The sequence below is a fragment of the Ptychodera flava genome, assembly GCF_041260155.1.
Source record: "Ptychodera flava strain L36383 chromosome 3 unlocalized genomic scaffold, AS_Pfla_20210202 Scaffold_27__1_contigs__length_13241970_pilon, whole genome shotgun sequence".
Taxonomy (NCBI): domain Eukaryota; kingdom Metazoa; phylum Hemichordata; class Enteropneusta; family Ptychoderidae; genus Ptychodera; species Ptychodera flava.
Genome location: NW_027248281.1, coordinates 12492638 through 12508867, shown reverse-complemented (window position 1 = coordinate 12508867; position 16230 = coordinate 12492638). Strand labels below are relative to the sequence as shown.

At 39.8% G+C, this 16230-nt stretch overlaps 1 protein-coding gene across 1 annotated transcript; it reads left to right on the top strand.

Annotated features, from left to right (window-relative positions):
* The first annotated feature begins 738 nt into the window (after window positions 1-738).
* Window positions 739-6961, top strand: LOC139126284 (uncharacterized). The gene is made up of 5 exons (XM_070692325.1): window positions 739-924; window positions 1627-1959; window positions 2343-2375; window positions 3089-3207; window positions 4839-6961. The coding sequence occupies exons 1-5, from the start codon at window positions 882-884 to the stop codon at window positions 4971-4973; spliced, it is 663 nt and encodes a 220-aa protein (XP_070548426.1). The 5' UTR covers window positions 739-881; the 3' UTR covers window positions 4974-6961.
* The last annotated feature ends 9269 nt before the right edge of the window (window positions 6962-16230 follow it).

Sequence of the window (16230 nt, the reverse complement as noted above, 5' to 3'; positions counted from 1 at the left end):
GGGAGGATCGGTCAAAAATTCTTAGAGTTAGAGAGGTGGTACTCAAATTCATCATGGCTGGCAGGGGGCGCGGTTTAGTCGAAATTTCAGAGTTTGCGGTGAAACTCCTCCGGACCCCCTCCCCCTATGGCTTCATTAGGCTCTCTTTAGGCTAGATTACTTATGACATGAACCGGATACGATGAGACGGTCGTTTGAAATAGAACTTGGACGACCTACGAGATAAGTAAGTTAATGGCGCTTTCACGGGCGAAGCAAGAAATATATCTTAGTCATCAAATGTACCATAAAACTAATTTAATGAAAAAATTCACCCAACATGCAAGTGCCACTGCTCCTGGTATTTGTCAATACACCGAGTCTGAAAAATAACAACCTATAAATAGTATCTGATAAAACATTAGTACTTAGCAACACAAGTATGTACTCTGGGTGGCCGCCAATATGACATTTGGGTCAATGTTTCAACCTGCGTGCCATAGGGAAAAGGTAAGTGTGCCAGTATGTTATTAAAAATTGTGTTGCGATCTTGAAGTATAACTGTTTTACCAATTTTTAATTGTAAATGTGATCCTTCAAAAATTACAAATTGAATAATTAATTTTGTTTAAAGTTGGGTTAATTATTCAGCTGCCTAGGGGGTTTCAGAGATCACAAGGTTTCGATTGTGGCTGGTCTTATACTTTGACCTAATTTGACCGTTTCCTTTCAGCAATCAATAAAAAGCAGAGAAAAACAACTACAGACTTTTTATGGTTATGTACAGGTTATGTTAGCACGTCAACTGAAATAACCCAATTTCTATTTCTGTTGTTGAAGACCAGGATAGATAATACATAATAGCGTCCAAGACTGTCAATTGTCAGACGAGTCTCGCAATAATGGCGAACGTAAGACTTTGCCTGATATCTCTTGGAATAATCGGTAAGTAATATTATATAAATATTTACAATCCACGTTTTGTGCTAGGGCCATCCTTTAGGAAATGCGATTTATTGCTTATCTTAGCTAACTTTCCTCACCTATGTGATTATTGATTGAATTTCCTCTAAACCATAATAAACAATATAGGGAAGTTAGACTTTAAACTGTGACCGATGTGTGCGATATGAATAAACAGTGGCAAAGGCCGCCATTTTGTTTCTGTTCAGACGTTGTAACACTTCAGAAGAGAATTATTAGTAAGCATTTATATTTCGTAATGGTGAAATGACTCTAGTACAAATTTAACAGCCGCTGAATCTGCTGCATGGTCATTTAGGCACATCAGGTTTAGCATTGTATTAACGGTGAAGTTCAACCTTGCCATCGTATTTACGATTAAGCTAAAGTCACAGCTCATTCTGCCAAAAACATGAAGATTACTAAAACGTCTCGGTCATATCTTGTGATAATGTAGGTGTTTGGGAGCAATGTGTTAAGTCACATGTTTGTACCTGTATATAGATGTACACTGATTTTACATCATTCTTGCATTACACAAGGAAAGGGATAATATTGACCGACAATATTATTCAAATGTAGAATGAAATACTTCAGACGATCATTCAATTCCCAATTTCATATGTTGTTTGTTCTCTGAATTGATGAGAAAATCCTTCGAAAATGTACCATATCTTTCCTCAGGAGGTATCACGGAATGTCTTTGCGAAAGCATCCTTGTCAACGAAGGCAGCTCAGCATTGCTATCCTGTATCAACAAGCCGATCGATGGAAAATTGGTGACGGTGAGATGGGGAAAGGATGATGGTATCGTCATCGCTCAGAAAAATGTATCAAGGGTGGAGCATTACGTCATTGAAGGCAAATACTTCATCGATGACGAAATGAAGTACCTGAAGATTGATAATATCGAACCATCAGACCAGGGAGAGTATACTTGTACGGCTGAAATCGATGGAGAGAAGGTTGATAAAAACAACATTTTGCAACATACAATTACATTACAGGTGAACACAAGTAAGTACTTTTCGATATGAGTCATTTGAAATTAATATTAAACATTATATTGACTGCCTCAGAACTTGTTTTTTAATTATTAGCCATGGGATCAAATAGGCCCCTGACCCTTGCCAGTGCGGAACAAGCAACAACAGCATTTTTTACGAGAAATGACTCATTGCGCAAATAAATTACAAAAATTACGATTTGTGGATTTTAGTGGTGGCGCTAGTTCAAAACTTGCTTATTGTTAACTCCATCCTCGTGAGGGGCTAGTACTGTGATTGGTATAACAACCCAATTTATAAAACGATGGGTGATTAAGAAGTCAAATTACAACTTTGTGCGTCGAAACTAGTCCAATATTGTTTCATGATAGTTTACCCTTTTTGTTGAAATAGGTCATCAAGTTATTATGGGAAACGCGACAAATGGTATGTAGACATTTTTATTATAAGACTTGTTGATCGAATCATTCTCAGCAAATACACCGTAATATGTGGATGTTATAATAGTTTTTTTGTAATATTTTGAAACAGCTTTTCCTGGAACAACACGAACATAGATTCAACTATCGCGCTGTATATTTAAATGTAATATCAACATAATATCAACATTTATATTCAACAAGAGAACGGCTACAACTTTGTCTTGAACTGTCTATCTTATAGGTCTTTTACCGGTTCCATGATTCAGTGCGCACATTTGTACATTTGTAATATAACTTTTCAGCCGCAGGTTGTACGCAGGGTACGATAACCACAGAACACTATGATAGGGTACACACTGACCTATATTTTCGTCGCCGGTGAATATAAAATACGCGAGGTTTTTTTGATAGTGCATGTATGTGTCATTTTGTAGAACAATCCATCATACCACACAAATCAGTATGTTTTTGTTATTTTCAGTGTGTTATTTGACACTGAAATAGCAATGCATTGTGGGTAACCGGGAAAGGTCTATTGTATCCATTCGCCCCTAAGCTGAATGATCCGCAAATTATCTGCAAGTGTTAATGCATTCAACGTTTTGCCGCTTCGTTTGTTCCCGTTACTTGCGAAAAAATCTTATATCATGAAATTGTGTTAGTTCAATTAAGGTATCATTAACAATTCTTCTTATTCGAAATACTTGTTTATTGTAGGAGAGGAGAAGGAAACTGGAGGTTCATTCCAATGGTATATTATTATCGTTGTGATTGTCATCGTAGCGCTTGTTATCATCTTCATCGTTGTGACAGTGGTTCTAATTCGTAGACGAAAGGTAAGTATGTAGACATGACGTCCGCAAAACACTGCCCTATTAAGTGACAACTTCCACTGTACTCCGATAGAATTAATCTTGCCGAAGCATTAATATGGAGTCCCTAGTTTTTCTTAATTATCTAAGGTGTCTTATTTATCCGCTATTCATCATCTTATGCAGCGATTACATTATATTAATACGATGACATTGTAAAAACGTCAATCTGATTGGTCCAGATGAGCAATAACAGTGTCATATTGGTCACACCACAGTCGAAGTCTTGGTTGGAATTACTTTTATTACAGATAAATACAGAGTCATTAAATTTTGACAAGACATCAGGAATTTTGAATTATCCACTGAATATTTTATTTTAAAACAGGCTACAGCAATTACAGTAATGCGGTTTTTTCCGGAATAGGTGCGAATTATTGAAATTCGAGCACGACAATAAAACTCATTGCATTTGATCACAAACACCCTCCTCTAAAAGCCGACGACACAATTAATATTTGGACATCCGCTGAACACGACAAATTGCTGACAGAGGTTGCTCGATAGACGTTTTCTCTCCCGACATCTGTCACATTTCAAAATAGAATTTTTTACGGTGATTAAGTATTTTACAATAACCTGTTTCCAAGGCGTTCCCGTTGTAGTTTGTGCGAATTTGCTCAAACAGAGCAAAACCGATTCTCCCTAGAACACAATTAGTTTTGTTTGAATTGCGCGTGTATTATACAAAGCCCGTTTCCATGGATCAGGTGCAGCCAACGGAGCTATTCATCGAAAAAGCTATTCCGGAAGCAATTTTTGAGGACAGGGGAAATTTTAATTTTGCTAGGGCAGGGGACATATTTTTAGGTGGCAGGGGAGCAAATTTTAGTTTTTTTGTCGGGCAGGGCAGATATTGGTTGATTGTCTTGGGGACAGGGCTTGGCGAAAAACGAGGAGAGGGGAAGCTACTTTTAAAACGGGGACAGGGAAATTTCAGCCATCGTGTTTCCGGGGATGGGGACACAAGGCAAGTACTTATACCTTTTAAAGGTTACCCAGACTGCTTAGCCTATCGATTGACCCCAAATCTCGCTCTATGTACTGCGAGATGGAAACCAAATAGCAGGCCACTGCAGTATGTTTCTGCATGGGAATGTTAATTTTCAGGGGATTTTTTCTCAGGGCAGTGGAAAATCGACAGTTTTTTTTCATCACAGGGTAGGGTAGCTTCATGTCTGCAGGAAAAATGGAATGACAAAATTTCGAGGGGTGCTTTTTTCCAGGGCAGGGGAAACCGGCAAGTTTTTTTTTCGCCACAGGGCAGGGGAGCTTCAACCATTCACAGTGGGGAGGGGAAACAGGCAAAAATATGTTGGGAGCGGGTAAAAATGAAGTTTGAGTGCGGCAGGGTACTCGAAAAATTTCCAGTGGAAGGGCAAATTATGAACAGCTAATTAATTACCCTCTTGACTTAAAATTAGTCAGTTCACATTACTTGTCACTGTACAATACATCTTCTCATAGTAAGGACCCCTTTAAAAGTACATCGTTCATTCGCTGCACCTGATGGATGACTGACGGTCTGTCTGTTTTTTCCGTTGTCTGTATGTCATAAAAGTTTTATTGATCTCTACTTCTAATTTTAATCCCAGGCTACACAGAGAGTAAGAAGACGAAGTTCACGTAAAACTGATCAGATATACAAGCCCGTCACGTCGAATCAACCCCCATCGAAACGTGGACGGAAAGCTAGAAATAAAGATGCTCGGGAAGGCTACGCAGTTTAATTCAAAAACGGGTGCTTTTAGGACTTCAATTAAGCCATATGGCGTGTATGTATGTTTAAAGAGGTTGATTCAGTTACAGCAACATTTCACTATGTGTCTTCAGTCTCTTCCTAATATTCCGTCGGAGAATGGAACTTCCCTAGTTACCAGTTAATTTTTGAGAAAACAACAAACAAAGAAAATTCAACTAATATCAGAACATCGACAATCAAGTTAATTAAATACATCGATGAATATTGGATGGAACATGGCTCAATCTTGATCGACGAGAATGGAGCAGTATACACATATTAGCAGGTCATGAGGGTAATGGCATAGGTTTGTTGTCCGAGCACCTGAGAGTCGCCCCTAAACAGTCTGTTTCACTAGGCGGTAGGCCGAGGGAAACAAATCGCATTTGGCGATTCTCAGACCCGAGGGAACACAAACATATGCTATTGACCGAATATTGTCAGGCATTACCTTTTTTTTAAAACACCTTATCCGATTGTCTCGCCGAAAATTCAAGAAGTTACTCAGCTATCATCGCTCGTCTCGGTAGCATTCATTGTTTCTACACGTTCAAGAATGTGCGCATGCGTAGACGTTTGTTTTTAATTTCCCCAGTCAACTAGTAGTAGTAAGGATAACTTTATTTCTGGGACACTTACCTAAAAAAGTTACAAAATCTCCTCACACCTCCCCAGAACACTACTCACCATCCATGTAGCTCAGTGACCCTGACCTAGTTAACTAACTTTCATATCCATTTAATCCATAATGTCTTAGGTATCTTTCCAGAGGCGGACTAAATCCTTCTTGTTTTTGAATTTCTAGCGCCTGATGAAATATGTTCTGAATAAGTTCTGACCCCGGAGCCTCTGTTGTTGCAGCTTTTTCTTGTATTTGTGTAAGCAGCTGTTTATATTGAACGTAATAATGTTTATACTTCTCTCGTCTCTTTGCTACACCCGTTTTCCCTTGTATTACATCAATAACAACACCAGGTATAGGAGTTAAGGCTAACAGTACCGGAACTGTTGGAATTGCTGCTATTACAGCAGAGCTTACAAGAATTCCTTTAGTAATATTAAGAGCCATATCAATTCGACCCATTAATTTATAACTTCGTCGATATGCAGCACTTGTTCTTTCTATGTAATCAGCCAATTGTTCAACGCTTTCAACAACTGAGATGTGCATTTTTTTTTACTGTATATGTAAGGGGGGATAAAAAATAATTGTAGTAATATAGAAAGACAATATGGCAGAAGGAGGAGAAGAAAATATACCACTCCAGGAATTCGATGAAGCATATTTGAATGATGTTACTGCTGCTGAAACATCTTTTACCGATGATAAAGCCCTTGCAGAAGCCGATCCTTCCCAGGCTAGCTCACGAGATAGTCCGTATGTAGATCGTGCGACTAAACAGAGAGTAGAAATTACAAAGCAAATTGCTGAACGACTCTTAGACAAATATAATATTACTAATTCGTATGCACGAAACGAATTGAAATTAAATGCTGAGATTATTAATGATGAACTGTATTATAAAGAAATCAGAGTTACAACAGATAAAGGAAGTAGATTTTTAGAGAAATCCACATTAAAAAAGAAGGCAGGAGGTTCTGAATTCGTAAATAAAGTATACTCATGGAGTGGAGTCAAATATCACTCTAGCGCAGAGCCCGAATTTGTTAGTTCAACATTGTATTCTGAAGATGTGAAAAACGATAAAATACCGGCTGAGAAGATGACGCCAGAAGACATGGGTGTATACAAAGATGAACTGACATTCTTACGGCAAGATGCTTCTGGTAATGCACACAAAATACAAGCTTTTGAAAATAAAATCGAACAATGGAACAATCTAAACCCTGAATATAGAGCTATTAATGATGAATTAAGGATTGCGAATATGCGTATTAGCGACCTTAACAATGAAAAAGTTAAAATAAGGCTAGAGAAAAGAGAAGTTGAAAAACAGTTAGAGGAAATTCCTAAAGATCACACCCAAGGAAAAGAAAAAGCCGAGAAACTACTAGCTGAACTCATAACAAGAGAAGCTAAAATTGACAATCGAATTGAATACGAAAATGGCAAGATTAGCGGGGCACGTGAAAGTCTGGCTACGACTAGGTCTCTTTGTGATGTAATTTCCGATCCCGAATTGTCACTCAGGCTGAAGCTGACAGAGTTATTTAAACGAAATGGTATTACAATTGCTGCGTTACTTACTGCCCTTGGAATGACAATATCAACAATTGCCCTACCTGTGACTAGAGGAGGGGGAGGAACTGGAGCAAACACAGGTGGTTCAGGTCCGCCCAAAGTATATACAAAAGCGAAAGAAATTGTAAAGCAATTTGGTGAATGGTTAAAAACCTTGGCCGCAAAAAGTGCTGCTGCAATACCAGGTTTAATCGGCTCCCTTGTCAGTTTTCTATTAAAAACAGCAGGATCGGTGGTTGGATTTGTTGGAGAACAGCTATGGATATTTTTAACTGGATTAACATTAGTCATTATAAATAAAATTATGTATTAATACGACATCGACATGTTTGGTGAAAAGAATATTGCAAAGTTTCTTTCTAAAAATAAAGACCTGTTTGGTTTCTCTGTCGAATTGGAATGGTGCAAACTTCGGCGGGTAAATCGACATATACTTCGAGCAAATCCAGGTGTCCGACTCAAAGATGATAATCTATATCATAACATATTAGCTTTCATTAAGGAATGTCAAAAGACTAACTTCTTTAAGCGACTAGAATTCATAGCTGTATTCCAGGATACTGAGGATGACCAAAAGGCTCATCATCTCCAAGAATATTGGGTTCTTCGATTGATTCGCGACACAGGCAATCGATTTATCTTTCAGTCAGACGGAAATATTTATGTAAAGATGTGATTTATTTTTTCTTTTCTTCTTCACTACTATATACATTACACGAAAAATGGGGTACGATAGAACATTATTACCGAATTTCACCAACCGAATACCGCAGGGAACGAAGTCAGAAAGAACTCATCATGTGATTGCTAATAATCCAAGTGAGGCAGATCCAGGCATGATACTTGACATACGATGTCCAAAGTTAGAAAGCGGAGTAGTACTAGTTCCAGATACTTTCGACCTGGTTTTTGATCTCGAAGTAATGGGACATGAAGATAACCGAGTAGTAAAAATGTTGCAAAAAATTTGGTGGAGCATATGGAACTCAAATTTGAGGGTCAGACACTTTTCAATTTGAATAGATATAACCTTCTTGAATGTTATCGCGATCTCTTCAAACATAAAAAGGAGAGAACTAACATGACACTGTACGGAATTCAGAACGAAAATCTAAGAAAATTAAGAAGCGGCGCAGCCGATGCAAATGCCGACAGGCTTTCAAAATGGGACGATCTTTTACTTTTCGACACATATAAAACAAAATATGCTATTCGTCTCACTCACCCCCTCATAACAGGTCATGGAGTTGCATATCCAAAAGCGTTAGGGAGTCATATCGAATGGGAAATTACGTTGGCACCCGCCTCCCAATTACTTGTCACTAATAATGTTGTTACACCCAATTATAAATTAAAAAACATTCAAATGGAATACGAAACAATAACTGACCCCGAACTCGCGGGGTCAACTGCTGGTTATTACAACGGTGGAAAAAGTTACCTTTACGAGTATATACATCATTCTAAAATAATCCCATTCAAAGAATCAACCACGGTTATCAATGAAAATATAAATGCACCACGACGTAGCATTAGAGGTATCGCTATACTCTTCACTAAAAATCAGAATCAGTCAGAACTTAATAGCGAACTTTTCTTTAACCCATCCATTGAATCTGTGTCTGTAATGATTGAAGGCATTGCAAATAAAGTGTACGCTCAGAAGATGATACCAAGACAATTTTGGCGAGAGGTGCGACGGTATTTTGCTGAAGATAAAGATTGGTGTGAAATTGATATAGATGAAGTCGATTATTTGAAGAATAAATTCTGTCTGTTTATCGATCTGCGTAGTTTTAAAGATATTGAGTTTCATGGAAATGGTCTTAAAGTAATGAACACAAAGGACGGAATTCAACTTGAAATTCTGAAGAAAGACACCTCAGTTAAGGGTACCGACGACGCTCGCGATGATAATATATTTGCCCACGTTTATGTTATCAGTGATGCCCTGGTCTCTGTTGAAAATAGTAGATTAAAGTCTTTACAATATTAAACCGTAACGTAGGTCATTCCTATCGGATCTGTTTCTGCCAACCATTCGCCCGTGTCCAGATCGCATAACTGCACACGTTTGATATCATTTGGTGCCATCATAATTTTACTACGCTTTTCACTACGGATTTCTCCAGCCTTTTTCCGTACAAACTGTACAAATTGTGCCTGCTCGGGCTCCTTCCTAGTTTTAAACAGATCCTTATAATCTTCAAAGTTCAAATGTTTTCTAACACAAACATCTTTCACCCCTTTATTTTTTTTCGTCTCGGAAGTTGGAGTTCGAAAAGCATACACTTTCGAGCGTATGCCAACAAAATCAAGAATAGGTACACCATTCAACTCATCTTTAAATTTACCTATCACTTTTTTATTAATCTTCGGAAAGTTGGGCCCGGGCATCCCACTAGTATCATATATAGACTTCTCACCATTCTTTTCCACATCTTCCCGAACTATATCATTGAAAGTTACGTCCGGGGAGGGTATCGGCACACTGTAAACAAAACTATCAGTATCTATGTAGGCTAATCGTATTCCAGGGAACCGTACACGAAAGTAATTGTAATGTGTATCATACATAAGCAGCTTAGAAAGTTCAAGCACTGCCGCGCCAATGAAAACTGGCTTTTTATATTCATATTTATCCCTTTTCAGTTCCATGAGAACACTGTCGCAGGAGTCTCCATCCTCTTCGGAAGTTATGGTAGTTATATGTTTCAACTTTGGATTATACTTCTGAATCTTTTTATGGTCGGAACCGTTCCTACCCGAAACAAATCTAAAATCTCTGTACTTTCGAACGTCTTCTATTGTCTTGCCGAACATCGCGTTATTCATCAACTTATAGAAATTCTTTTCAAAATCTGTCTTTCCCTTTGTCCTCATTTCAGTGTTAAAGGCAATATATTGTTTGAGACACGCCCTCTCTTCGAAGGCAAGCGCCCGATACACCTTTTTCAGTCGCATTCCCATCTGAAGATAGAATTCAAGTAACCTGTAATGTAAGACGTAGGACTTTCTGTCCAACAGACTTGTAATCAGTCGAGTACCCTGCCTCTCAGGAAATTCGAAGTGATGCGGCGCAAGTGGTAGATCGCTGTGTTCTTCATGTAATTCGACCGGATATTCTAAGTCTACTTCTAGAAAACTTGGTGGAAATCTAGCGCCGGGTCCCCAATCAAATCCTGCTCCGTCATTCTGAGCTGACCATTCCTCCCACTCTTCCATCGTCATCCAATGAAGTCCGCCCGTGGGCATTGCCTCACTCATTGCCCAGCCGTAGAGATTGTTTGCATCGAGATATTTTATTTCGGACAATGGTTTATCCGGATTCCAGTTCCCACCAGCGGCCCCAGCTCCGCCAGCTCCGCCAGGCTCGTCTGTAGCGTAAGCCGGATGATTTGTCTGTAAATAATGAATATTACACTGGCTGATACCACCTCTAATTCCCCGTTATACGAAATCCATCTGTTCGGCATCTTGAATGAGCCCAAATTTATTACCCGTATAAAGTAACATAGCATCCCATGTCAAGCCGGGCGCTGACATGTAGTGGGCTGGGTCTAATTTGTATGCTTTTAAACATGTGTCACGGAAATTTTCGAATATATTTGCAAGAAGGAGAACGTCAGTCTCACAATAGAATTCCATATAATCACGAATTGTCTTACATCCAACTTCACCCCATACTCGCAAAGCATGTTCATAATCAGACTCTGAAATCCCCTCTTCCGTCAATTCGCTATAAAATTTGTGTCTCGGTGGTAGCTCCTCTTCTTCCAATCGCTCTGGAGAATCTAAATATTCATACGGAAAGAAACCTTTCGTTCTTTGAATGTCTGGGTACGAAAGTGGTACCGTCCACCCATCCTCCGGCACAGTCTTTGCCAACTTCGCTAGCGACCCCATCATCAACTGAGCACTGTCCATAAACTATATAGAAAAGAAACATTTCTTTATCTCCCTCCCCCCTCCGGCAACAACAATTGAGGCGTGAAAAATAAATGTTTTCGAGAGACCCATAATTCCACCATTGCCCGTCTTAGCTATGATTTTAGTCTCTGGTCCGGAACCCCCTCCATCTATTTCATGTAATTCTTTCAAAATAAAAGAACCATCGTATCCCTTGAGGTTGTGAAAGTAGATAGGAATGGTTCTCGACGGACGGCACTTTTCACAATAAAAAGTCGTTCCGTCTTGGTATCCTGCAGGCTCTCCACATGCAATACAGACTGGATTGCCGTAATTAGAAGGATCTTTCATTGGTTTTATTTTCAAATAATACGATTTCGAATAATTCTCAGCCCTCCGCTTCATATCTTTTAGAAAGTCTGTAACACAGGAGAGACCTGTGAATGTTCTTTTACCATAAACGGTGGGCCGGCCTTCGGAACGGGGGTCCGCCCACCGTTCCACCATAACATACGAAAGACAAATTGGAATGTGTCGGCCGGTCCCCTTCTCAATAATTGCCTCAGTATCTGCATAGACGACGTAGGGGGCGGGGACCTTCTTCCGATGTCCTTCAAATTGACATACTTCCTTAGGAAAAACTGCCAAGCCAGTGTCTGTTCCACAATACATCTCATGTTCTTCCAACTCCCCTGTTGACGCAAATCCTTTTCCACAAACCGTACAAATACACTTCCGTCTGTGCACATTCTTATGATTTTTATTAGAATTAAGAAGGCGATTTTCCGCAGTAATTGGTACGAAGTGGGCCCCGCCGTCTTCGCCGACTATTAGTAAAATTTTCGCTGTCTGGACGGTTCCGGGACGGGTTCCCGGAACCGTTCCGTGAGGGGTTCTGTTAGGAGCTCCGCTACTATAAAACACAGTTATACCGGACGGATCGGGATCGGACTCGTAGATCTGAAATACTTTCAGTCTGATGCTCGGATTTTGTCGCTCAAAACGCTCGAATGTTTCTACCTCATCGGCGGGTGTCGGAAATGGAATGCCGTCCCAACAGTAATCGGTCATAAATGGAGTGTACGTATTCCAGTGCTTTCTGGTATTACCAGCCTTCTTTTTACGAAACTGGGGGTCGGCCAACTTTAAACTTGCCACGACGGCATACTGGAAGCAATTCTCGGCGCCTCTGAGTAGCACAAGATCGCTCACACATTTCTTATTTTTCAACCATTCCGGCAGTTGGACTGTGCCAGCCCCGAGTAGTACTTCTACCAGTCTTACTTTAAATTTAAGTATCTCCTCGAGAACTAGACCAGAGCCCTCAACAGCTTCAGCTTTATCAAGCCATTTTTTGTAGTCTTTTACTAATTGTTCTTTCACTGCCGCCCCTCCCTAATCTTTTGTGTATATACCCCCCTTATAGTTAACATAGTGTGTGCGATTTTGAACACTTTGATCTTTTGGATTTGAAAATTTGACTTCCATTTCTGTAAAAACACGGTACATCTTTCTTTCTTTGGCCATACCTTCGATATCGATCTTGACGATATCCTTGACTCGCTTGACTTCGTAGGAAAAATCTTTTTCTATAACTACACCTTTGAATGTCCTCCGTAAGCGACGTTTTTTTATGCTGTAATGCACAGTAAGTCTCCTTGGAATAAACTGCGGCGGCACCTTCTCCCATTTCTTCACCAATTCTTCTCTAAGATCATTGAAATCTATCCATGGTTTTTACCGAAGGGATTTTCTAGAGTAAAACCTTGACCTGAAGAATCTGTTAAATCTGTGTGAGTCATGGTATACAGGTAATTCTGAGTGTCTAGCCCTCTATTTAAATCGAGGTTAAGTATATCGACCAATTGGTTTATCTTATATTCATTCACGATTGGATCCATTGTACTGACCTATATATATCATAAATATTTTCTTAAAAGAAATATCTATTCTAATTCATCAAAATCCACTATAATATTTTTGTCAGCATTTATTTGTTTATATATCTCACCTAATCTTTCTAAGTCGACTAGTTCTTCCGCATCTTGAATTTCTGGTTTATTAGGCGCAGCACAAAATAACCTCTCAACAGTGAAAGAAAGGCCACGCTTACTTAATCGTGGTTTAAATGCTAAGAATTCTATCTTACTACCTTTCCTGATATTGTGAGGTACAATAGCAGGATTTTCTCGGACTGGCAATGGGCTCACTGCTTTAAAACCACAGTCAATTTCTTGAACCATATCAATACATGTAGCGAAATCGGCTCCTCTTTTAAACCGAAATTTAAAATACGCCACTGGCTGTGCCTCGCTCCTGATACACTTTAGATGGATTGTAAAATCTGCAGGAATTCCCTTCGGTGACGGTTCCGATAGGATTCTTGGAGTGAGCGGCCAGGCTTGCAGCATAACTTTTAGCAGTGCTTGCATCGAAACTTTCACCTAGGGTACGGAATATTATTAAATCAGTAAACTTTTGAAGACTCGGTTGCCAACGGACACACATTTCATCGCATGTAGCAGGATCTCCTCCCGAACCGTACTTAGGTCCGATGGGGAAAACTACTTCTAGCTCACTGTCTACGTATATGAAAGGATCTACCAAAGATTCCTCAAATATGAGTTTGCCGTCACTGATTTGAATATTCTCTTCTCCGGTTTCAAGTATTTTTATTGCATCTGAAATAGAAAGGATTGTCATTGTATTATCGTATATATCTTAATAAAAATAATTTAAAAAATTTTTTTCTATGATATAGTATCCCCAAAATGTCATACATATTCATAAATGGACCAACTGGAAGTGGTAAGAGTTACGATGCAGTAAATTTGGCGGAGACTCACGTACCAGAATTTGACACTAGTTTTTCCAGCAACATTGCTGACTTTTATAATGGGCGCCACGTTTCGATTGCCGATTTTCAGAACCAGTTTATAGAACATACGCTTAGTTTACAATGTCAGGCTGGGGAGGGGGGCTCCCCTTCGGAACGCTACATTATTTGTGACTCTTCCATAATTCAACATCTAACTTTTTCTCGAATCCGGGGCGTGGCAGCGGAAGAAAAAAAGATTGTTTCTAGAGCATTTGACCATTTACACAGTTTCATTATCATATTCAAAGATATGCCCTGGGATTATTGCAGGCGGAATGTGTTGACTCGAGCCAGGTCGTACGAAATAGCCGCCTTAGAAGAACTAGAAGAGATTCATAACAAGTTCAAACAGACTTTCTTAGAAATTTGCCACGACTTCAGGCTTCCATGTTTGGTAATTCGGAACGCTCTTACGCCCCTCCTTCTCAAGAATATACTTAATCCAACAATTGATACTGAGACAGTCGGACCAGTAGAATATCCACGAGCTTTTGACTTTGGAATTGCATGGAGCGGCGGCAGCCAGGGATTTTTAATAGACGGTTTCAGCAAGGAGGAACTTGAAAAAGCGTACTTCCCACCTTGTGAAGAACAACTAGAACAACCTCAAGTCTCACTAAAGAACCTACACAAACTTCTTAACGCTTGTGAATCTGTGTGTGCTTATAATGATCCGTTTGACCTACGAGCACTTGACATTATGAAAAGGGGGGACTTTGAAGTTACTTGTCTATGGCTCATGTCAGTTGTGTACATTATACTTCAACCAGAACTTATAGATAAAGCTGAAAAAGGGGGACTCGAAAGAACGGACTGTGGCAACATGAGAAGTCGCTTTGAAGATCTTGCAAACTTAATATGTTCAGGAACTGAGATACCACCTCATCCACATACTGCCGAAAAAGATGCAGTAAGTGAACATTACTTACGACAGTACATGATAAATACTTGGCCAGGTGGTTGGAAGAATAATGGTAAGCTGTCACTTTCTTCTTTCAAGAAATTAAGACTTTTTCCATGGTACTTATTGAGTAACTTTCGTAAATACTTGCGTTAGTACTTACGTAGTACTTGACAAGTACCAGCACAGGAACTTACGAAGTACTCCTTCGGAACATTACGAAGTTCTAATAACATTTTCCTCTGGCTCCCAACTATTGAAACTTTCCGGATAACCTTTCCATTTTATCAGATAATATTTCTTTCCTCTAATTTTTTTCGTCTTCAAAATTCGTTCTACTCTGTACAGCTCGTCGGCTCCCCGTTCCGAAAGGGCGCTCTGAAGTTCATCGGAGTAGAAAGTGCCAAGTATTTCCTCTCCATTCAGATCTTTTATTTTGTAAACTGGCGGCGTTCCTAGTCCAGCTGCATACACCACTTTTGAAACTACGAAAATCTCCTCTGTCCAATTTGGTAAATATCCTTTCTTAAAAGTGGTCTTGTATTTTGTAATTCGGACCCGTTCTCCCGGCTTGAATTCAGGGTTAACTCCCCCGGCTGCCAACTCAGGACCGAATAGTGTATAAAATGCCTGCCAATCGTTGTCTTCTGTTACGTCCCTGGGTTTCATTTTGATACTTCCGTGTACGGTGTTATTGTAATTCTCAAGAAGTTCTGGTAGAATGGGGAGCCAGGAACGTGTCTGTTTATATGTAAAGTATTTCCACATCATCGTCTTAAGAGTCCGATTAAAACGTTCAACGACGCTAGCTTTTTTGTCACTGTAGGTGTGAAACCAGTGAATTCCCACCTCCTGGAGCCACCCCTGCATTTTTCGATTAGTAAATTCCCGCCCCTCATCTGTCTGAAGTTTGTCGGGCCTTCTCCCAGATTTCTTAATCACGTCTTGTAGCGCCTGTAACGTATCATCAGCCGTTTTTGACTGTATCGGTCTGGCCCATGCGTATTTGCTTAGCACATCGATTACTGTTAGCATGTATCGAATGTTACGGTTCTCTTTTGCGAACGGGGGAGGGAATTCCACGAGGTCAGCCTGCCAAAACTCGTCCACCGATGTTACAAAAACGCGCCTCCCCCTCCGGAAGGCACCACCTCGAGTACGAGGTACCGGTTTATGTAGATTATAAGTTAGCTGAGTTTTTAACCAGTCATGTACCTCTTTCTTAGTAACGTGGAGTCCGCTGGCGCGTGCTGCGTCATATAATTTTTGTACACCTCCAAATCCAGTTTTCGGGTTGTAATATAATTCTCTAAGAGTGCCTTCGGTAGTGCCCTCTTCGGGATTCCTATTGATGA

Coding starts and splice junctions, on each gene's coding strand:
- LOC139126284 (XM_070692325.1), top strand. CDS start 882: ATGGCGAACGTAAGACTTTGCCTGATATCTCTTGGAATAATCG. Junction 925..1,626: donor GATATCTCTTGGAATAATCG/GTAAGTAATATT, acceptor ATCTTTCCTCAG/GAGGTATCACGGAATGTCTT. Junction 3,208..4,838: donor TTCTAATTCGTAGACGAAAG/GTAAGTATGTAG, acceptor TTTTAATCCCAG/GCTACACAGAGAGTAAGAAG.